Here is a 23823-nt window from a genome sequence, read left to right on the forward strand (position 1 = left end):
CCGAGTCGCTGGCGACAGCGTAGGTTGCAGCCCCTGTTGCAGTGGGCTGCCGTGAGCTACTGTGAGTGGCCTGCAGCCAGTGTGTGCTGCCAAGAGCTGCTGTGAGTGGCCGTCCAGAGGCTGGCGACCGATCTGCCTCACTTGGGAAGAGCCCAATGATCATACCAACATGGACCAGTGAAGCAATGTCCTCCACAACTAGACTGAAGAAAAGGACAGCAATTTCTCTGTTCCCTTTCCTCCAATTCCCTAGCACTGTTCCCCTCCCCCAATTCCCCAATAAAATATTAAAAAAAAAAGTATGGTGCTAACTTTTTGTGTACGTCTCTGTAGTGACATCAAAAAAATAAGACACACCCCTCCTTTTTGTGTTCAATATATTGCAATATTAAAAAGTAACAGTACAAATGCTGTCATTAATATTAAAAAGGATCTAAATATTTCAAGGGATAAATTTTTATAAACAAGTTCCACAATGCAATGAAAGGAAAACAGGTTTCTTGATACATAAAAGTTTTGTTAAACAAGACTTAAAAAAATTTTAAATCAGAAAGTGTTTAAGACTAAACTCTTTCAAATATTCAAACAAAAAAGCAGCTTGTACAATCCTCATAAAATGTTCCCTTGTATACATGCGCTGGGCACTCTGAAAATGGTAAATTTAAAAAGTTTGAGTGATAGAGGCAGCACTTAAAGGTTTTGGGAACCTTTTTCCAAATAAGTATACTTCCAGTAAAACATTTTACCATTTTATCTGACTGTACATTTAGACTTTTGTTCTTCCTGAAAAGGGGATTTTATGTTAACACTGTATTTTTAATATTAAAAAATACATTTAGAGAAATTTAACTTCCTGAGTGACTTCAGTCATACATCAAACATGAATCAATAAGGAAATTCTAAGATTTTAGAATGAAATAGAATGTGTAGATTTACACTTGTATGTCCAATTAGGGTAAAACTCAAACAGCATGTCACAGTACATTTGTTTTCTAAGAAGTTAAACAATATGATTTATCTCCAAACTTTACCAATAAACATTCTCAAATGTTAGTAAAATGAATCACTGAAATTACATTTCTCATTTATTAACAAAATACTAAGTCATTTCAGACTATCAATTTGAATGTTTTCTACTGTATACACCAAAATCTGATTCACTAACAAGCAGGTTCTTGCAAAAAGATAATGAAAATATTTGCTTTATAATGCAACCAATCCATAATACACCCTTCCCTCAATTGTCTAAAACAATTAGGAATTATGGCACTTCCTTTTGCATAAAACCCTTTTTTCTTCATAAAACCCTGAGGTGAAAGGTTATCAATGTAAAAACTAGAACCACAATTCTTCTCATTTTCTGTGTTAAACTATAGTTATAGGTTTTAAAATTTTTATAAAGAAATGTAGCAACTTGTAAAGCTGCCCTGTACACCAAGTTAGCCAAAGGGGCCTAGAATGACCCTATAAAAACAATGTCCTTTGAACACTTGTTAGTGTCGAGATGAGTGCCATTTTCCAGCTCTACTACTGTCTCTTCTGTTATCATAGTCATGGCTCCAGCCATCGTGATTCCTGTCTTCATAGAAGAAATCATCTCTATTTCCTCTGTAATGATGGTCAGACCCGTGATCAGTGTAACGCTGTTCACGGTTGTAATGTCTATCTGCTATGTATGGATGAGAATTCTGTCTGACTTGACGCTGTGATGAAGGTGTATCTTGGCGCCACTGGGAGCTCGAAGACTGGTTAAAAGTATGATTATGTGACTGAGCTGATGGGGAAAATCCTGACTGATCGTGATGTGGAGAACCATATTTCCCACTATATGACATCTGTCTCAAAACATTGTTCATCTGAGGGAAGAGAAAGAGAAAATGTTAACTGTAAATATTTCAAGATATCAAAGTCAATAGGTATTTGGTCACAGTTAACCAGATAATGATGGAAAAGCAAAATCACTCTTGCCTAGAGGAATCTTAAGTTAAACATAACTAAAAGAATACAATACAATAGCTTCATTCATTCCAATGCACATCTACAAGATACGTGTACATAACTACTACTCCTTGCCCTCAGGAACGCAACTTAGTAGGGAAGTCATACAAAATGAGTATAATGTCTATCACTGTGTGATGAACATATAAAGAGCCATGAGCTCAGTATCATTAGGAAAGGCTTCATGATGGTGGCATATGACCTGAGTATTAAAAGTATGGAGGGAATCTTCTAAGGAAAATATTTTAGGGGCGGGGGTAGGAAGGAAAATATGCCAAGGAAAGGAAATTGCACAAAAATTAACAGGGAAACACAGAGTGGGTTAATAGACTAGCAAATTCTGGCTGATATGGGTTATAGATCTCATAATGAATAGATGGTAAGGCTAAAATTTATTGGAATCAAATGATTGAAGTGCCTAATAAGTAGGCTAGAGAACTCTTGATTTTATCTTGCAAACAATGGAAACTCAAATTGCCAGGAAAATAAGCAAAATGGAGTTATAACATTAAATTTTTTTTTTTTAATTAGGGATTTGGGGGAGGGGAACAGTGTTGGGGAATTGGGGATGGAGACCAGCCAAGCTGTTGTTCAGTCTTAATCGTGGAGGGTGCCAGTCACCATCTGGCTGCCCGTTGGCAGCTCAAGGCCTCTCAGCTCAAGGTGCTGTGTTACAATCTTAGTTGCGGGTGGGCGTAGCCACCATCCCATGCGGGAGTCGAACCAGCAGCCTTGTTGTTAAGAGCGCACACTCTATTCACTGAGCCATTGGGGCAGCAGCTCAGCTCAAGGTGCCGAGTTGAGTCTTAGATGTGGGTGGGCGTAGCCCACTATCAAACAGATAGTCTTGTTAGGAGCACATGCTCTCACCAGCTGAACCCTCCTGCCACCTATTGGCAACTCAGCGGCAGCTCAGCTCGGGCGCAGCGTGACTGGCCCATGTGGGAATCGAACCAGCAGCCCTGTTGCTCAGAGCCTGCGCACTTAAGCTAACTTCTTTTTTTTTTAAAGATTTTTATTGGAGAATTGGGGGGATGGGAACAGTGCTGGGGAATTGGGGGGAGGGCAACAGACAAGCTGCTGTCATTTTGTTCTTCAGTCTAGTTGTGGAGGATGTTGCTTCATTGGCCCAAGTTGGCACCATCATTATGCTCTTCCCGGGCGAGGTAGATCACTCGCCGGCTTCTGGACGCTCACGCTGGCTGTTGGCTACACACGGTAGCCCATGGCAACCCACTGCCACAGGGGCTGCAGCCTACGCCGTCGCCGGCGACTCAAGCAGCCCAGCTCCAGGTTGAGCTGTTGTTCAGCTTCTTAGCTGTGGAGGGCAGTGTCACTGGCCCTCATATGTGGGATCCGAACCGGGGCCCTCTGGCGTCCCAAGCCAGTTCTTAACCATCGCGCCACTTGGCCGGTCCTAAGCTAACTCTTAACCAACTGAGCCACTTGGCTGGCCCCACAACGTTAATTTTGAAATGATGTGTGGGGTGGACTAGTGAGGAAAAAATGGAGACAAGTACTGACTGATTAGAATAGTGGTTCCCAAATTCTACCTGTGGAAAAATATTAGCCAATGGCAATTTTCTTTAATGGCCTATAGTAAAATGAAACAATAACAAAAGCTGACACCCTTTAATATTGCTCATAACTTTACTGTATTCTACTTTTTCATATTTATTTTGTAGACCTATGAAATTCAAAAGCCTAGGGGCAACAAGCCAAGATTTTGATTTGGGCAAAGAAAATAAAATGAATGTGAAAAAAAGAAAAACAATTAAAAACTTGGCAACTAGAAGGAAACAAAGATGAAACAGTAAAATATACTAAAATTTTAAGCCTAGTCTTACGGTGATATTACAGAAAAATGGAACATTCAAGAAGGAGCTAGTCTAGAAGACTCTAGTATATTAAAGTATTAAGTATTAAAGAGAATATATGATAAAAAGTCACTCAGCGTAAGTTCCAAGAATATCAGAGAACGAATTTCCAATATTTGAAACACAAACACACACACACACACACACACACACACACACACCTCCCAACAATGGTTGAAAAATACAAATGTTAAATGCAGTTCTTCTATCTATCTTCAATCTTTAAATATATATTTCAGGCCAATGAAAACTAAAATGAGTGATCAATCTACAAAGATCATGCAAGTCTATCCAAAATTTAAAAAGTTAATTTAAGAATTATCTGAATATTTTAACTAATTTTTTTTTTTTTAAAGCAACTCAAGTTGAAAAAAAATCAACCTACCACCACTTGTCTCTGAAAATTTTCTGGAGAAGAGAAAGTTCTCTGAATTACTTGTGTTGATGGAGTCATATTATCCACAGTCCTTTCATACCTGCAAAAAATAAGAAAACCAACATATACTCATTCATTCAACAAGTATTTACTAGATACCAGTAAGTAAGACATAGCTCTCAAAGGTAGGAAAGAACAAGACAGACAAAGTTATCTGCTTTCATGGAGGTGGGGTACGGTCATAAGAGATACACTGAATTACTAAAGAGTAAGAAAGAGATAAAGGATTCTATTTTAGCTTGGCTGGTCAGGGATGGCCTTTCTAAAAAGTCATTTGAAGCTGAGAGCTGAAGTTTTACTGGAACATGGCCACACTTTCTTGTTTTTGTATTATTTATGTAGTGCTACAATGGCAGAGAAAGAAACTGTATTGCAATGTATAAAATATTAACTATCTGGTCCTTTATAGAAAAAAAAAAAAACCACGTCAATGCCTGGGCTAGTGCAAAGGCCTAGGTTGAGAACTAAAATGAAAAGGATTTGATCAATTACATATGACAGATGAGGGAAAGAAGAAATAAAAAATAAAATCTAGATTTTTAGCTTGAGCAACTAGACAGACATATAGACACAGGAAAGAAGTTTTAAAGAGTAAGGAATTAGGGTTCTGCAACATAAATAGAATACTAATTTTAAGGACTTATACCTTATTCCTCAGTTCCAAAAGAGGTAACTTGCTCTACAGAAAATCTTAGAAAAATGTTATAATTTTATTTTAAAATATGCCCTTGGAATCAAATTACCAAAATTAATTTGTTTATAGTTTAGATCTTCTTCCTCTAGTTTTCTTAAATCAGTGACATATCTGTCCTCTACAGGGGTAAAAACTATAATTTTACTTATAACAAAAGTATAAAAATAACGTACGCTCTAGACTTTGATTAAAACTAACGTACTTACTTGCATATTTTTCCCCAAGAATTTCTAAGTGGAGGTTAAAAGCTTTGTTTTTCTAACTAAGATACCTTTGAAGGTTCTATAAAAGTGGATGGAGATGCTTTGAATTTCAACTCTACTAAGTTTGTAAACACCATTAATTTCAGCTGGTAAGAAAGGATGCTGAGAGGGTACCTTTTCTCACTATTGCTTTGTTACAATTTCACCTTCCAGTATCTTTCCATATCCATCCACATCTCTCTAGCTCTTGGCACCACCCTAATCCAAACCAGCAACCTCTCACCCCAATTAACTTCCCTGCTATCTTGCTACTAATACCAATACCTTACTACCAATAGCTTCTTAACTGGTCTATTTTCACCCTTGTCCTTCCAATCCATTCTCCCATTGCAACCAAACAGTTCTTTACAATACAAACCTGTTCCTATTACTACACTACAGAAAACATTTCAATGTCTTCTTACAGTTCTTAGGGTAAAATCCCAAAATCCAGATTATAGCCTATAAGAAAGACTGTATTATTCAGCCTCTATCTACCTCACCAATATCATCCACTACTCTCCATTTTTCATTCATTATGATCTGGGTACACGGTCCTCATTCATTTATATCATCTCTCCTTGTTAAAACTTTCTCCAAGCACTTTCTACTCCTTCTTTAGAGAACTTATTGTACTAATTAAACAGGTAGTCATCTAGACTTTAAGCTCCATTACGCAGCAAGCATGTCATAGGCTGGACTTGATCATACTGCCTGGGTTTGTACCCCAGTGCACTGCTTATGAATAGTTCAAACTTGACCAAGTTAACCTCCATTCCTCATATACGAGGAAGAGATAATAATCATCCCTACCTCATAAGACTGCTGAGAGGAATACATGAGATCATAAATGCAAAATCTTGGTAGAAAACCTGACATATGGTAGGTATTTGTTAACTTCCTTGAACGAAGCCTATTATGATTGATAAATAGCTCTGTGGATATACCAAGAAAAACATTTGGTAAAATGTCAGCCTCCCTAATTTTACTTACTTAAATAAGATTATTTAAGTAAATATTCATGTGGTCTCTTTTCTAACCCTCAAGGGCTGGAAGGGATTTTAGAGATCATTCAATTCAACATCTTTTCCCTTACAAATGGAAGGACAGAACCAGGCTCAAGATTACACAATTGGTAGAGGCAGACCTAGAGTCCAATTCTACCAAACGCTTAGCCTGTTTACTAATAGGTACTTTTAAACTGCAAGTTAACAACCAATTAGTGGTGATAAAACTAATTTGAATTTTGAAAAGATAAAATAAAATGGAAACTTGAGTTTCCTGGAAGTAATCAGGGTAAGCAATGTTTTGAGAAATTTTGTTTCAGTTACATACATGTATATGTGGGTGTGGGTATACATCTTTACAAATGAACATAAGTATAATTACACATGTATCTATTTTAAGGGGACTATATATAATGTGTCAGTCTATAGTCCCCTTAGAGACATATATAACTATAATCCAACATAACATCACTTCTAGGCCTTTTGGCTAAGGCCAAGTGTAATCCAACATAGCAAATAATATAGAAAAATAAAGAGGTAGGAACATAAAGAAGAAAACCAATCACTCATTATGCATTCTGAAATCACTACCTAAAAACAATCCTAACAAATGACTTTAACAAAAGGTGAGAAATATTACCTGCTAGGAGATGTGGAGGTGGGGCTCGAACTTCCAACATGATGCTGGGGATATGACAAACTAACATCCTGTGAGGCATGGCTACTTCCTAAAATGAAATCATTTGAGAAATTCTTCTTGATAGAAAATTTAATTTGAAATTGTCTCCCCCACCCCAAATCATTCCAAAAAAGTACACATAGGCTAAAAGAGAAAACTTCAAATTTTAATAGACTCCTTTACAGTTTCATCAGAGTGAAAATTCTAAGTGTTTAATAGGAGATATAGCAAAAATGGTCCTGAATAAGGTAATAGCCAATGTATAAATATCCACTCTAGCCATAATATTCTGATCCTCACACTAAATTGTAAGACTGGATACATGGAAATTTCATCCTCACATGATCAAGAATCAAAATTTATAAAAGTAAATTACAGAGCACCCAGGAAAAGTATTTTCAGAAAATAATCCTTGCTCCTTTCAGAGCATGGACCCAAATCCAAGTCTTTCTAACAACATAAACTTAGTTTTAAAATGACAACTTTCAAAATCCATATTGTCAATGTTATTCATCTTTAGAGATACTACTTGCTATTCACAAAGCTCAAAGTATTTTCACCTAAAACATATTCTTTAAAACTGAATAAAAACAAACAAAATAAAACAGCAAATAATCCCTCTCCCCAAACAAAATATCACTGAATAGTTACCTGATCTAAATTGAATTTTGATGGGCCTTCCAAAAAGCTTGATTCCATTAAGTAGATTCATTGCATAAGGAACAGACACTTCATGTTTGAAATTCACAAATGCAAACTGCTTTGGTTTACCATCCTTATCTTTTGGAATTTTCACTTTTATTACTGGCCCAGCCTATAGAAAAAAAGTTTACAATTTAAATAAGGCAATTTCAGGAAAATACTCAAATTTTACAAAGTTTAAAAATAACAGAAATGTAATCAGGAATTCTAAAAAATAAATTCAGATAGCCACCTCGATTAGAACAAAGGTACTACAGATATAACTGAAGATTAATTTATTTGGGGAGGGGAACCCATAAGAACTAGAAACGCAATCACAGAATTTACATATCTCAGCCCTTTATGACTTCAACAAGGTCACCAACATCCATCACTTTCCCACTCCATGGAAATTCAAGTGTATAAAGAACAAGAAAAAGTGGTTTTCTTGAACCAAAAATTCACTTTTGTATCGATTAATCAAACATCACCAGTTGTTGGAGGATGGAACTGGAGGATACAGGCTACTTAGAATTTTTCACACATTTAATACAGAAACACAATGCTACTGACAAAGAAACTGAAATGTAATTTGTCAATCAGATAAATCAAAGTGTCCTAAGGGGAAGATGAGAAAAGGAAGAACAAACACCGCTCTATATAAATGTCTAATCACTACTATGTTGTACACCTGAAACTAATACGATATTATGTTAACTGTAATTTCAAAATGTTTAAGTTAACTTAAAAAGAAACCCAAAACACTGCTTAAGGAAGAACCCACATGTATCATGTCCCTTTAGGACCCCTGAATCTTTTTACCTCGGGAACGCTTCATTGAGTATCCCTCCACCACCTTTAGTGCTCACTTTGGCATGAACTAACTAGGTGTGTTTTTTTTTAAGGCGACACCCAGCGAACGCCTTTGTAAGTGCGACCTGCAGCCCCAACCGGCCCACGGGTCGGGTGCCCGGACTCACAGCTAAGCTTGCGCGAAAAACGCCGGGATGGCCGTTGGGCCGAGTCCCACGCGAGCGGAAAACGAAAAGAAAAGGCTGATCCCAGCCGCTTACCTGGTGGAAAAGCTCGAAAAGGAGCTCCTCTGTCACTTTAGTTTCAAGGTTGCCCACAAAGAGAGTGCGATCCGCTTCCGCCGCCGCCGCCCCCATCTCAACGCCCCCTCCCTAAAACGGCCTAAGGGTCGTCGCCAACCCACCCACTGCGCACTCTCGGAAACCTACGTCCTCGCGCTCCCAGGCGTCACAGACGTAAACGTCAATCACGCTCGCTCTCGGCCGGCGTCGACGTGCGCTGACGCACTGAGCATGCGCGCGAGGGGACCGCTCACAGGGCGCTTTTTGGTCGGCCGCCGTTCTGGGTATGCCTCGAGGTGTGTTCGGTCTCCGTGTCCGAGACGGGCTGGATTGATCCGTGGAACGGGCGGAGGGTCTCCTTTGACCGAGGGACGTAACCCAGAGACAGCGGGTAGTGTTTGAAGATGGCCCTCAACTACGTGTCCATGTCTGCCGGCGATCAAGGAAGCAGGGTGGCCTGCCGCTCTTACCACGGCGACCTCAGCTGGTCGGCCTCCGCGTTAGCAGTGTTCTCCGGAGACAGCTTGCTCGCTACCGGCCCCGAAGCGATTCACCCAGAACTTACTCCTAGGCAGGCGGTGCGGCCCAGCGTTCGGACCGAGAGCCGTCGGGCGAAGGGCGGCAGCTGGTGTCCTACGCGCTTTATAAAGGGAAGGCACCCTGATGGGCGGGTCCGAAGCTGTCAGGCGAGATTCTCACCTTACCCGACCCCTGGGCTTAAACTCGAGCTCCTAAGGAGCGGCTGCTGCAGCATGTGATTGCGCCTGGAGGTGTGATCGCAGCCCTTCTTGCGTCTTCAAATGAGCGTCTCCCTCCGCCCCTTAATTAGCTCGTTAACAAGGCCTCTCTCAAGTCCTTTCTTGATGCTGCCTCAGTCTCATTTTTAGAGGGGTGTGTTTTTATTTTAATATAAAAAGCTACGTAGGAGTCCTGTGAACATAGCCTAGCACAAAGGACAATTTTACTGTTGCTGAACTCAGAGGGTTTTTAGCGGCCAGGATGATTGATTAGTTCAGGAAGGAGGGCGAAGAGATTTTTTCCCTTAGGTAGTCCCAGAGCGGAGCGGCTGGCACCGCCCTTCCCAGAGGTCAGCAGTCCTTTTATTCAGCCTCTGTGCACTGCATTCGAACACTGGGTCCAAAATCCTCTGCCTTCCACGAGTCGTGCCTCCCTTCCTGGCAGACGCTCCGACTTGGAGATTCCCTAACTGCCCACCTTTCTGCCTCAGACTGCTCCCTTTCCCTGTACTTGCGTGGGTGACAAGGAAGTGCTTCCATTTATCACCCTGGTTAATCTTCCCTCCTAGGGCCCAGTAATCCTGTTACCTTGTTTTAACGTCTCCCACCTTCACTTTTTCTTCGGGAATATCTACAAACTTCAACCTTAACCATACCAAAAACCTAAACCTTGCTGCTCTTTCATATTATCAAACCAGTTTACATTTCTTTCTTTGCCAAAGGCTCCAGATGAATTTTTATACTTGGTTATTTTATGATTTGCATTCAATTCCTGCTCCCTTAATCAGAATCTGTTGTCCCCAAATTAACAAAAATTGGAAACATTAGATTTTCTCTGTGGTAAGCATTGTGGATGAACTTTACGCAGTCCTGCCGTCAAGGAGCCCAAGGGGTAGACTCTAGATCGGTGGTTCTCAACCTTCCTGATGCCGCGACCCCTAATACAGTTCCTCATGTTGTGGTGACCCCCAACCATAAAAGTATTTTCGTTGCTACTCTATAACTGTAATTTTGGTACTGTTATGAATCGTAATGTAAATATCTGATATGCAGGATGTATTTTCATTGTTACAAATTGAACATAAAGCACAGTGATTAATCACAAAAACAATATGTAATTATATGTTGTGAAATATTTATTTCTAGTTACAAATAAATGAAATTTTGTCTTGAAGTATGGAGAGGGATAGAGGAGCGGTGTCTGGGTTCCTAAGACCATCGAAAATATGTGTTTTCCGATGGTCTTAGGCGACCCCTGTGAAAGGGTCTTTCAACCCTCAAAGGGGTCGCGACCCACAGGTTGAGAACCGCTGCTCTAGATGAAGAGACCAATAATAGGTAATTAACTGGACTGTTCATTAGGTGACGTGATAAGCACTGCTTGCAATGGTTTTCCATAATACTGCACTACTCTGGTTCTCTTGCCTGGCTGATCACTCTTTACTGGCTACTATATTTTTGTTCTCCTAACCATACATTCCCCCAAGGTTTACAGGGTGGCATCAGGGAAAAGTTAGTGATTTTGTGAGTACCACCTCTTTATGTAAGCAAGTAGGCTAGCTTTTCCCCAGTGGACGCTTGTCTGTAATTATGTTCAGACAGCAAAATGACCACACACTACACAGAACTGAATTATTAGAGCTACATCTTAAGAACAATGTTGATAAACCAGTGAGCTTCCATAAGAGTGATTACTATAGTAAGAGATCTAGAAGCCAGGTCATAGGAAAAATGTTTGAAAGAATAATAATAGCTACCTTTTATTGAGTACTATGTGCAAATATTCAATGTTTATTCAGGTATTTGTTGAGAATTTACTCTGCCTGCTACTACCTATGTTAGGCACTTAGAATATTGTGAACAAGCTAGATAAGGTCTCTGCTTTTATGGAGCTTTATATATGTTATTTAATTCTCACAACAGCCCATAAGAGAGGTATTATACTTTTTTTTTTCCCAAGAAACATAGGCACAAAAACGATGAAGTAAACTTTTCAAGGTCATATAGCTAATAAATGATAGAACCTTGCAGGCTGAAAGGTTGAACCATGCAACCCAAATAATGATTTGAGTGACTATTTTCTCAGTTCTGCCAAGGATAGTATATAACTAACACTAGAGATCTAAAAAGATGTTAATTCATAATATGTGATGGGTTCTTTAGGCTGGACATTATGACAATCTGTGCTGGAGAAGGGAATCCCAAACCTATATTCTAAGAGTTTTAAACTGGGAAAGAATAATAAAACTAAGACTGAAGGTAAGGATTTTCATAAAACTTAGAGATGCCTAGTAGTGGAAAATACCACCTCACAAGGTAATGAATTAACTGCGCAAAGTTCAGAAGAGGCTAAAAATCCTGTAAAGTGTGAAATCGGATTTGCTGACTTCAGTTCTTTCCCATTTAACCTATAATTCTATCCTTTAAAAAAATAAATGGTTAAAATTGAAAATGAAGACTTGGAGGATGAGAAGGAAAAAATGAGGTATAATACATAGGATGCCCCTATGTACTGTGCAGCCCAGGACACTGGAGAGTGGAAGAGGGTGTCATCAGTTAAGGTGGAGCAGCAGACATAAATAGGGCTGTCTCATGCAGATTGGTCAGATTATACAACCCTAGGAGAGGATGCAATATTAAATGTGACTTTGAAGCATATTCCTTAGCTTCAGGGAAAGGAGGCTGAGATTTGTCAGCGAAGAAACAAAAGTCTAGCATAAAAGTGCACAAGAGGTAGGGAGGACCCAGTGGGAGTGACTTCATTTCTCTTTGTTCCGGCATGGCGTCATCAGGAGTAGGGCTTTGACTGAATAATAGTGCATATGTGCCAGAAAAAAAGAAAATGGTGTGAAAAAGAAACTTACTGTGTTTGATTTGACAAGGGGAGAAACTTGTTGCCATAAATGCTCCATCATTTTATGTAATGAATGTCTAAATTCTCCTTGTTTTTAACACCTGCACTAGTGTCCAATTTACAGTGTGTTCCTAGAGTGACAAGGACTGGGTTGTGGAAGCAAGAACCAATATAAATCTCTTTCAATGAAATTGCATGAAGCAGGGATAACTAAGTTTTCCCAAGAGCAGTCCATGTTATTAAAAACCTGTATGTTAATGTATAAAATGAATTTTTATTTAATGTTAGCGGTTAAGTATAGCATGATGTCATCTTAAAATAGATGGATTTTCTAAGAATAATACAAAAAAAATTCCAAAGAATTAATACTTCAATGTGTTTTTTAAAAAAACATTGTAACTTTGTTTTTATTATCCCTTTTTATTATATCATACTAAGCAACCGACCAGCATGTGTTCAAGTGGAGTCCTATTAGAATATTTATTTCCTCTACTCATCAGCACTAAAACTCTTAAAAAGAATGCCCATTTGGCATATAGAAAAAAAGGAGGCCAATGAGATTGTTTCCCTCAGTAGCCAGATTTGGTTATAAGGCTAACTATAAGAGGGATAGCTTGGAAGGAGGAAAGGAAAGGTGGGAGAAAAGACCTACTGGACGGAACAGTAAGGACACTTCTAATGGACAAAGGCTGAACGCCTGGCAAGTAAAATTAATTGTGTCTTTCATTCCTTTGGTGAATGTATCCAGATCCCACGCTGGTGCAGCTTTTTTCTTCCCAATTTCCATGAAAAGTACTCTCATTTTCCTAGCCAACCAAATGTATAAGTTTGAATACCTATGACTCCATACCACCTATTACCTGTGCCCATTACCTATGTCCATTCAATTGCACAGTCTTGCCCATTTATCTCAGTGTATTTATATTGTTTCTGTGATCACTTTTATCACCTGGACTATATTTACCTGGACATTTTAGCTTGTTGTGTTTGCCACTGTCTGTCTACGGTCCTAGATATATATATATATATATATATATATATATATATATATATAGCCTCCAGACTAATGAGCTTAAAGCATGTTTCTGATCACATGATTTCCACTCCAGTGTTTCCATTGTATATTCCACAGAACCTCCCCTGGAAATACAATATACCCTCTGAAAAAAAGGCAAGAGGTCAATAAAATTGAAAGTGATGCATAGGGAGTCATAATTTGTAATAACATGTTAAAATTTCTGATAGTTCCTTTAAAAAAGAAACTATTTGGATTTTAGCTAGTGTTTCACAAATTTATTTGTCCATACCTTTAAATTTTTGCATGCTACCTATCTTCCTGAGAAATCTCAGTTCTGCGGAAACAATTAGAAGTGCTACCTACTTAAAAAGCTCCATTTGCTCCCCACTTCAGTTATTAGAAGTGGATTTTTATATAGCCTGGTAGAATTCAGTTTTCAGCATGTTATTAATAAGGCAAATCGGTTGGTTTCCTCACTTATGGTTTAAAAAGGTTGAACCCCACTTTATTGGACATGATGACTGGTACTCATCAATGTCTTTTGTGAGTGGGTGGGAGAGGGAGGCAAACATGCAGCTGCAGACCCCCCAGCCACTGAGGATCAAGGCTGGCATAGTTGCTAATGAAAGGCATTAGGAACAATCCTGATGAATACAGGCAGGTGCAATTATTTCTTAAGCATGGTAATAATGCAATGTTTAAAAAAAAGTAATGGTTTGCCTCACTGTTATTTTACTGGAATATCTGAAGGCAGCCCTGCTTCAAACACACTTCTTCTAAATCAGAGAAGAATAATTGCCTTCAGCTTCGCAAAGAACTGAGAGTAAACGAAGCAGTGCAATTGTAAAAAATTGAGCACTCCATAAACAGACTTTCCATAACCTGACCAAACTATATTGCCAGCCCTCTTTCTTATTCACTATTCCCCTGGTTGGTTACTGCTCTTTTCTGCCTCTGTGTGTATGCCTTTCCTAGGCCCTTTAACTAAACTCCTTGTCCTTCTCATTTTCTGCCCCCCCAGATTGGTCAGTTCTTTACATTACAATGGACACACCCATTTTCACCAGGTTAAGCAAAAAATGGACTCTGTTGACTCACAGAGCTGGAAAAGTGTGATGAATATCTGACAGTCTGTCTACCTAGCAACTATCTCATCTATAACAACACCTCAATTTTCCCTTCCTTGGAGCCTCCTCCCTCATAATATGTTCATGTATTGGGGTGAGACTTCACACCTAACTCCAGGGATAGAGGTGTAATCTATGTCCTCTCTCCCTACTACATTGAAGCTCCCAGGGGACAGATGACACGTCTCAATGTGTATTTGTTGGTACCTACCAAGTGCCCAAGTGGATACTTAATGAATTCCTGCTAAATAAATGAATGAATGTCACAGATAGGCTATCTCTCTTTGGAGTCAAAATGCAAATATGGAGTATTCCAGGATGGCAAGGGCAGGAATTGTAGTCTGTGGTCTAAAATTATCCAGTTGCCTGGACAAATAAGTGTAACATGGTACTGTTTAAAGGTTTACTTCAATGTGAAACCAATCTCCTCTGGGAACATAACCTAAAGGTAGATCCCAATGTAAAATGTGGACAAATATTTATGCACATAAATATTTAATGCATTTAGAAATTTCCCTATGTATAATAAAAAATATCAAAACAATTTATATATCCAAAATAGATGATGGGTAAAGAAAAAAATGACTGCTTACTACATGTCAGGTTGCTACTAACCACTTTCACAAGGATTATTTTATTTAATCCTCACCATCATTTTATGATGGGTTGACAAACTTTTTCTGTAAAAAGCCAGGTAGTAAATATTTTAGACTTTGTTGTCCAAGAGGCAAAATCGAGGGTATTATGTAGGTACTTATATAACAAGAGAGAAAACAGATTTCCAAAAAACTTGAATTAATGAATTTCAAAGTATAATAATATAATTTTTTTTGTAATGCTAATACTATTAATACTTTTGGGGGGAATAACATTTTGCTTAACGAGTTCAAAGTTAGTGTTCTGTATCAAAATCGATGGCACATGCTCATCTGTTAATGCTGATTTTAATGAGATTTTATGCATTTTATCTTTAAAAATGTCTGAAAATTTCTTTTCATAGGTTCTGCCAAATACTTATGTCAGTTCATGAGCATATGGTTTTAACTGAGCATATTCATTGGAAGGCATTTATACAAAATCTATTACATTCTTCTCAATACTTGGCATTTAGCATGTTGTTACATAGTGGTTTAATGGCTTCCAGTTGAGGTTTAGATGGAAACTCCTCAACCAAACAGTTAAATGGATTTTTGAGACGGTGCATGGTGCCCACCCGCCAATGGCAGCTGTCCCTCTGGCCGTGGCCCTGAGACTACACAACTCTCAGTCTCTCCCTGTGTTTTTCTGGTGTCTCCTAAGCCGTAGTCCCTCCTCTGGAGCCCAGGCAGTCATCTCATGGGCACACTCAAGCAACCCTAAGGAAGAGATTTATGTGGCAAGAAACTGAGGCCTCCTGTGAGCAGCCAGCACAACTTGCCAGGGACGTTCGTAAACCACTTTAGAAGGGGATCCCTGAGCCCCAGACGGGCCTTCAGGTGACTGTAGTCCCAATTGATATCTTGACTGTGACCACATGAGACCCTGAGCCAGAGCCACTCAGCAAAGCTGTTTTCAGATCCCTGACCTACATAAACTGTGAGATAATAAATGTTTACTGTTTTCGACACTAAAATAAAGTGGGTTTTTGCAATATGGATTTTTATATATATATATATCTACATCCAGGTCCAAAAGATGCTGTTGGAACTATAGTTGAATTCATAAAATACATCTACTGACAATTTGTTTGGGTATGGAGATCTTGCTTCTTAAGTTACTTACAAACAGCACAAAAAGGAAGTGTATCAATCAGCTTGAGATTGCTTGTGATTCAAACAATGTTAGTTGTTGAAATGACTTTACCCCAGTATAAGTTTGGTATGTAAGCACTGTTATGCCTTATAGCTTTAGGTTTAATTCATTGAAAAATATCAAGCCTGCTGCAAAAGCTAATTGCCAAAGCCATTTATAGTTTGATAACAATGGTCGAGGGCAGGTCTTCCAAACACTTAAAAATGTACAAACCATTCTTAGATAGAAGGATATGCAAGAAAATGGCAAACGGCTGGATTTGATCTGCATGATTTAGTTTGCAGAGAATTTTTGCAGAGAATTTTAGTAACTGTCAGAGTGCACAAAACTAGTGGAGTGGGGATTCAGATTTGATCAGGCAACCTGGCCTCAAAGCCCATGCCTTGGTGACTATACTATAATATTGGCAGCCAGTAGCCAAATCTAGAGTGGGGTTTTCTTTGGCTCACAGTTTTGGTTTGTTTTTTTTAAGCATTATACAATAATATACACAAAACAATGTAAGTAAAGTGCAACCAATACCTGTGTATTTAGCACCCAATTTGAAATACTGTTCCACTCTTAAAATCCCTTTTGTTTACAGTACTTTGATAATCTCTGCTCACATCACTTAATCCCACCTGATGTAATGACTGTTGTAAATTTTTTTGCATTCCCTGTTTTATCTTTGAAAACTTTCATTATATATGCATCCCTAGTATATCTCTAAGTATAACATGGAATTGTTTCACCTGTTGTAAAACAATATAAATGGTATTATACTGCACATATTCTTCTGTGGCTAACTTATTTTCTCCACTTAATTTTGCCAACACATGTTTGAAAACAAAACTAAATTTTTTTTTTAAAGATTTTTATTGGGGAATTGGGGGATGGGAACAGTGCTGGGGAATTGGGGGAAGGGGAACAGAAAAGTTGCTGTCCTTCTGGATGGCCGCTCACTGCGGCTGCTGGCTACATATGGTAGCCCATGGCAACCCACTGCAGCAGGGGCTGCAGCCTATGCCGTCGCCCGCGACTCACAGGCAGCCCAGCTCCAGGTTGAGCTGTTGTTCAGCATCTTAGCTGTGGAGGGCAGTGCCACTGGCCCTCATATGTGGGACCCGAACTGGGGTGCTCTGGCGTCCCAAGCCAGTTCTTAACCATTGCGCCACTCGGCCAGCCCCCAAACTAAATTTCAATGCCTTTTAGTGGGATATACATATTCAGTTACCATTAAATATGAAGTTTTAATAACATGGGAATTTGTGTGATGTGTTAAAAACATATATGACAAAAACTGGATATAAAATTGTATATATTATATACTCTAACCTATATGAACAAAATATATATAGAACACACACTAGAAGTAATTTTGCCAAAATGTTATTTTTGAACGGTGGCATTTTTGTGTGATTTGAAACATATGCTGTTATATTTTTCTGAATTTACAAAATTATTTTAATCAGAAAAAAATTTTTTTAAGATTCTATTGGAGAATTGGGGGAGGGGAGCAGCTTTGGGGAATTGGGGAAGGGGAACAGACAAGTTGCTGTCCTTTTGTTCTTTAGTCTAGTTGTGGAGGACGTCACTGCACTGGCCCATGTTGGTATTGTGATCATTGCGCTCTTCCTGGATGAGGCAGTTCGGTCGCTGGCCACTGGACAGCTGCTCACAGTGGCTCACAGCAGCTCACGCTGGCTGCCAACCACACACAGTAGCTTCACTGCAGCCTACACCGTTACTGGCGACTCATGGCAGCCCAGCTCCAGGTCGAGCTGTTGTTTACCACCTTAGCTGTAGAGGGCACAGCGTCACTGGCCCTCATGTGGGATCCGAATCGCAGCCCTGCTGCTCGGAGCCAGCACTCCCAAGCCAACTCTTAACCAACTCGCTACACGGCAGGCCTAGAAAAAAAAATTTTTTTTTAATTTAAATCGTCTGTAAAATATTTTAATAAGGCCATTGTTTCTCTTTATTCTTTAATCATATTAACTGCAATTAGGTTATGTTGATATTTTTAACCACTTAACATAAATCAATAAATTTTTACATTGTTCTCCTCGTAGATCATTTCAAAATACAGCCACATACTGCTTAACAACAAGGATATGCTCTGAGAAATTCATTGTTAGGCAATTTCATTGTTGTGTGAACATCATAGCATGCAGTTACACAAACCTAGATGGTACAGCCTACTATACATCTGGGCTATGTGGTACAGCGTATTGCCTCTAGGCTACAAGCCCGTTGCGCATGTTACTATACAAAATAAATCAAATATGGGAGAAAATGGTGCAATCAAGAGATAAACACAAGAGATGAGGTCTGACAATTAAGCTCGAGAACTTGTTGCAATAATGTTGCTAAAATTTTTGATATCAGAGGGATTATTCATTATGAATTTGTACCAGCTGGACAAACAGTTAACCAAGTTTACTATTTGGAAGTGCTGAAAAGGCTGCATGAATAAGTTAGATGAAAACAACCTGAACTTTTTGCCAATAATTCATGGCTCTTGCATCACGACAATGTACCAGCTCACACGGCACTGTCTGTGAGGGAGTTTTTAGCCAGTAAACAAATTACTGTATTGGAACACCCCTGTTACTCACCTGATCTGGCCCCCATTGACTTCTTTCTTTACCTGAAGATAAAGGAAATATTGAAAGGAAGACATTTTTATAACATTCAGGACATCAAGGGTAATATAACGACAGTTCTGAAGGCCATTCCAGAAACAGTTCCAAAATTGCTTTGAAGGGTGGACCAGGCACTGATGTTGGTGCATACCTTCCCAGGGGAGAGTACTTCAAAGGGGACCGTAGTGATATTCAGCAATGAGGTATGTGGTACTTTTCTAGGATGAGTTTACGAACTTAATTGTCTGACCTCATATATGAGGCTGCTGCCAGTTTATTATGTTACATTGTTTTACAGCAAACGCTTTTCTATAAGTAGGAAAAATATAGTCTAAAATAATAAAAAGTATAGTATAGTAAATATATAAACCAATAGCATGGTCATTTATTATCATTATTGAATATTATGTACTGTACACAATTGTACATGTTATACTTTTATACAACAGGCAGTGCAGTAGGTTTGTTTACACCAGCATCACCAAAAACATGTGAGTGATGCATTGTGCTAGGACATTAGGATGGTTATTACATCACTAGGTGACAGGCATTTTTCAGCTCCATTATAACCTTACAGGACCGCCCTTATATATTCAGTCTGTTGTTAACCAAAACGTCGTTAAGCTATATATCACCCATGATTAAGCACCCTTAATCATGGGTGATATATAGAGATGATAGCCAGGTACTAGATATAGTGTAGACCAGCGGTTCTCAACCTGTGGGTCACGACCCCTTTGAGGGTCGAACGACCTTTTCACAGGGGTCACCTAAAACCATCGGAAAACAAAAAGATATTTACATTATGATTCATAACAGTAGCAAAATTACAGTTATAGAGTAGCAACGAAAATAATTTTATGGTTGGGGGTCACCACAACATGAGGAACTGTATTAAGGGGTCGCAGCATTAGGAAGGTTGAGAACCGCTGGTGTAGACTAAAGAACAAATGTATTAGTTCTGCTGAATCATTAGTCATAAACCCTATCAAACAAAGAGTGCATTAACAGAAATGATAGCCTATGAGGAATTTCTTAAAAAGCAGTCCGATAGGTAAGAATTTGCCAGCTTTTCTCCTGTTGAAGGAAAACTGTACCCCAATGTGAGAACACCAACATCTAATCTGTAGAGATGGATATGTAACCAGATAAAACTGACAAGTGAGACCCATAAGCTTTTCTTGCTCTGGCTCCACACTGACCAAGCAAACATCTATCTAGCATGTCTTAAGGAATAAAGTGTACTCATCAGCTCACGTGAGCATTTCAAGTCCTATGATTATTGGCATACTTCTTTATGTATTACCTTCTAGTGAGTTTGGTTAACATGAAACAGTCCCAGAGAATCTGATCACATTTGGAGGCCCTCACAAAGAACTCCTTGATGCATGAAGCCTGAAGATTAGATCCTAGAGCATGGTGTCCACATCAATGCACTGCTGTTATATTAGGTTGGTGCAAAAGTAATTGCGGTTTTGCATTGTTGAAATTTGCCTTTGATATTGAAATACATTCTTAAATAAATGTGGTTATGTTATGCGTCATTTTAATGCACATTTCCTGCTTTATGTTTTTTTGCTAATGACTTATTACTTGCTGTTTATTTTATATGTATTTTAGACTATGGAAATGATTTTAGACAAAAAGCAAAAACGAGTGGTTTTCTAATTCGAGTTCAAAGTGGGTCATAAAGTAGCGAGACAACTCGCAACATCAACAATGCATTTGGCCCACGAACTGCTAACAAATGTACAGTGCAGTAGTGGTTCAAGAAGTTTTGCAAAGGAGACGAGAGCCTTGAAGACAAGAAGCATAATGGCGGGCCATTGGAAGTTGACAACGACCAATTGAGAGCAATCATCGAAGCTGATCCTCTTACAACTATAGGACAAGTTGCTGAAGAATTTAACGATGACCAGTCTATGGTCGTTTCACATTTGAAGCAAATTGGAAAGGTGAAAAAGCTCGATAAATGGGTGCCTCATGAGCTGACCGCAAATAAAAAATATGATTGTTTTGAAGTGTTGTCTTCTTTTATTCTATGCAACAACAGTGAAGCATTTCTTGATTAGATTGTAACGTGTGGCAAAAGTAGATTTTACACAACTGGCAACGAACCAGCTCAGTGGTTGGACCTACTGTGTTTCCCTGAAAATAAGACCGGGTCTTATATTAATTTTTGCACCAACACTCTACATTTATTCATTTATTTATGTACAAAAATTTACATTTATTCAAACAGTCATGTCTGGCAGAAAGTCTTAACTGGGGCTTATGTTTTTGGTAGGGCTTATATTATGAGCATCCTGAAAAAATCATGGTAGGGCTTATTTTCTGGTTGGGTCTTATTTTTGGGGAAGTACAGTAGAAGAAGCTTCAAAGCACTCCCAAAGCCAAACTTGCACCAAAAAAGGTCATGGTCACTGTTTGGTGGTCTGCTGCCGGTCTGATTCACTACAGCTTTCTGAATCCTGATGAAACCCATTACGTCTGAGAAGTATGCTTAGCAAATCCATGAGATGCACCAAAAAGTGCAACGCCTGCAGCTGGCATTGATCAACAGAAAGGGCTCAATTCTTCTCCACTACAACACCCAACCGCACGTCACACAACCAACGCTTCAAAAGTTGAACAAATTGGGCTATGAAGTTTTGTCTCATCCACCATATTCACCTGACCTCTCACCAACTGACTACCACTTCTTCAAGAATCTCGACAACTTTTTGCAGGGAAAACACTTCCACAACCAGTAGGATGGAGAAAATGCTTTTCAAGAGTTTGTCAAATCCCAAAGGACAAATTTTTATGTCACATGAATAAACAAACTTTTTTCTCATTGGCAAAAATGTATCGATTGTAATGGTTCCTATTTTGATGAATAAAGATGTGTTTGAGCCTAGTTATAATGATTTAAAATTCACAGTCCAAAACCGCAATTACTTTGCACCAACCTAATAGGAATTCGTGACAGTCCTCTGGGTCAGCATTTCTTAGATCACATTCCCTTCATGTGCTTCACAGGTACAATGATAATAACTCAATTCCATTTCAGTTTTTCAATTTATTACCAAGCCTGTATGTCTAAAGTAAAGATTTGACAATCACAAGTGCCAATTTAAGTATTTTCCAATAAAACCTTAACTTTCTATCTATTAACCAGGTAAATGAACACAACAAGATTTTGTTTTGTTTTATTTTTTGTCTGGATTATCTGAATATATCTGAACTTTTGTTAGTATTTCACATGTAAATTATTTTTAATAGCCTACTTCATTTCAGGCAAAGCAAAAGATATTGCCACACCAGAGAATTTCAAGATTATTGTGATGGTGGAATTCTGTGAAACTTGCCAAATTGGGACATACCAGCAATTTTGAACATAATCCAATATGTTGATGTGGAAAGACTGCATATAAATTTTTCAATTTTCTCTCCTTTTGGCTAAATTTTAGCTTTGTGGTGTGAGAGTGGATCTGTATTTGCACTGCTGCCACAATATTCTATGGCAGTTCCACTTGGCTCCTTTCTGAGCCTGAGTTCAGAGCAATATGGCAGTCTGTGATGTGGACACAGTTTCTATGCTAAAGCCATCCATTTTAATAAAGTAAAGGTCTAGCCCATTGAGCCTAGTTGAATACAGCTGTTGTATTGATCTCTTCTGATGCTACAGCCGTTGAGTTCATTTCCTTAATCACATTTTCCATACGGGTAAAAGCATGAAGCTGCTTGGTATCTTCCAGAGTGCATGCATTCTAATTTCAGAATTTAATCAAATGGAACTGGCTTCCTGACAGAGTAAACAGAGCAAAATACTGTATCCAGACCAGCTGCCAAGCTAGCAGCCTGAATTTATTTTTCCCTGCTTTGCTAAATGCATTTTGAATTTTTGAAAACATAGTCCAGGTTACGGAAATTTAGCATTTTTGAACCAAGACCAGTCACCTCTAATATTCTTCCATAAATACATCCATTAAATTTCAAAAGTCAGGTAGCTGAGTTAATCCTTTTTCACATGTCTATGGCCAGAAAAGAAAACACATTTCTCTTCACTATTAACACAGGGATTTATATACGTAGACCCTTGCCTTTTGTGCTAATCTAATAGTAGAGAGTACCTGTAAATATCTACACATTTTTTTTTATTACTACCTCTGTACTTCTTATTTGATTCTTATATTCTAACTCATATCTGAAGTCTTTCCAGGTATTTTCTATGCCACTTTTTATGTATCATTGCATATATAAATATCAAGCTTTATATGTAATATAAACACAATGTACCAACCATGACACAGAGAAAATGGAAGAGTCAGCTGAGTAGACTACCTGTTTCTCAAACCACTTGGCTAGTGAAAGAAGGCTAAAGGAAGTACAGACTATGCTGCCAGTTCCTTTGTTATTGCTGATTCTAATTTTTCCATCTGCAAAACAGAATGTTTTGCTGCATGTATGCCTTTTATTAACCACAAATATTTTGTTTATGTTTCAATTTCATTTATCCTTTAACACTATACCAGCGATGGCCTTTGGAAAGGGGACATGGATGGACTGAGAACTTCATTGTTCGGTGAGGAGATACTTAGAAATGCAATATTCTCAAATCAAAGGGGTACTACTCCCCACAAAGTAGTTTACTTATACCCTGACTTCCTGGACACCCTGGAATTTGCCCTCCCACCACCCCAGTTTATATCCCCAGCTCCTTTTCTGGCCAACCCCCAGTCATATATCATCATTTAACCCAGCTATCATTTCCTCCCAGAAGCCTTTCTTGTTCTTGTATCTTCTGTTTCTTCACCCTGCTTTCTTCGTTTCAAATACCATCCATATGCTAAGGACTCCCAAATTTAAATCCCTAAGTCCAACTCTCTTCTGAGCTTCAGGCATTTATGTATAACTGTTGACTCAATATCTCCATTTAGATGGCATCTTAAACTAAACATGCCCAAGCCAAATTCATCACC

At 38.7% G+C, this 23823-nt stretch overlaps 2 protein-coding genes across 2 annotated transcripts; one reads left to right on the forward strand and one right to left on the reverse strand.

Moving 5' to 3' along the window:
* Positions 1–360: 360 nt before the first annotated feature.
* On the reverse strand, positions 361–8879 carry RBM7 (RNA binding motif protein 7). Its single transcript, XM_019632222.1, has 5 exons — positions 8688–8879; positions 7585–7747; positions 6895–6982; positions 4261–4351; positions 361–1856 (listed from the first exon to the last, which is right to left on the reverse strand). The coding sequence occupies exons 1-5, from the start codon at positions 8781–8783 to the stop codon at positions 1494–1496; spliced, it is 801 nt and encodes a 266-aa protein (XP_019487767.1). The 5' UTR covers positions 8784–8879; the 3' UTR covers positions 361–1493.
* A 210-nt stretch (positions 8880–9089) lies between these two features.
* Positions 9090–9565, forward strand: CUNH11orf71 (chromosome unknown C11orf71 homolog). The gene has a single exon (XM_019632223.1). It carries the CDS (start codon positions 9113–9115, stop codon positions 9464–9466), a length of 354 nt encoding a protein of 117 aa, XP_019487768.1. The 5' UTR covers positions 9090–9112; the 3' UTR covers positions 9467–9565.
* The last annotated feature ends 14258 nt before the right edge of the window (positions 9566–23823 follow it).

This window comes from Hipposideros armiger, unplaced genomic scaffold (assembly GCF_001890085.2).
Source record: "Hipposideros armiger isolate ML-2016 unplaced genomic scaffold, ASM189008v1 scaffold_1098, whole genome shotgun sequence".
Lineage (NCBI taxonomy): Eukaryota > Metazoa > Chordata > Mammalia > Chiroptera > Hipposideridae > Hipposideros > Hipposideros armiger.

Coding starts and splice junctions, on each gene's coding strand:
- RBM7 (XM_019632222.1), bottom strand. CDS start 8,783: ATGGGGGCGGCGGCGGCGGAAGCGGATCGCACTCTCTTTGTGGGCAAC. Junction 7,748..8,687: donor TTTTCGAGCTTTTCCACCAG/GTAAGCGGCTGG, acceptor TTTTTTCTATAG/GCTGGGCCAGTAATAAAAGT. Junction 1,857..4,260: donor ATTTTCAGAGACAAGTGGTG/GTAGGTTGATTT, acceptor CTCTTCCCTCAG/ATGAACAATGTTTTGAGACA.
- CUNH11orf71 (XM_019632223.1), top strand. CDS start 9,113: ATGGCCCTCAACTACGTGTCCATGTCTGCCGGCGATCAAGGAAGCAGG.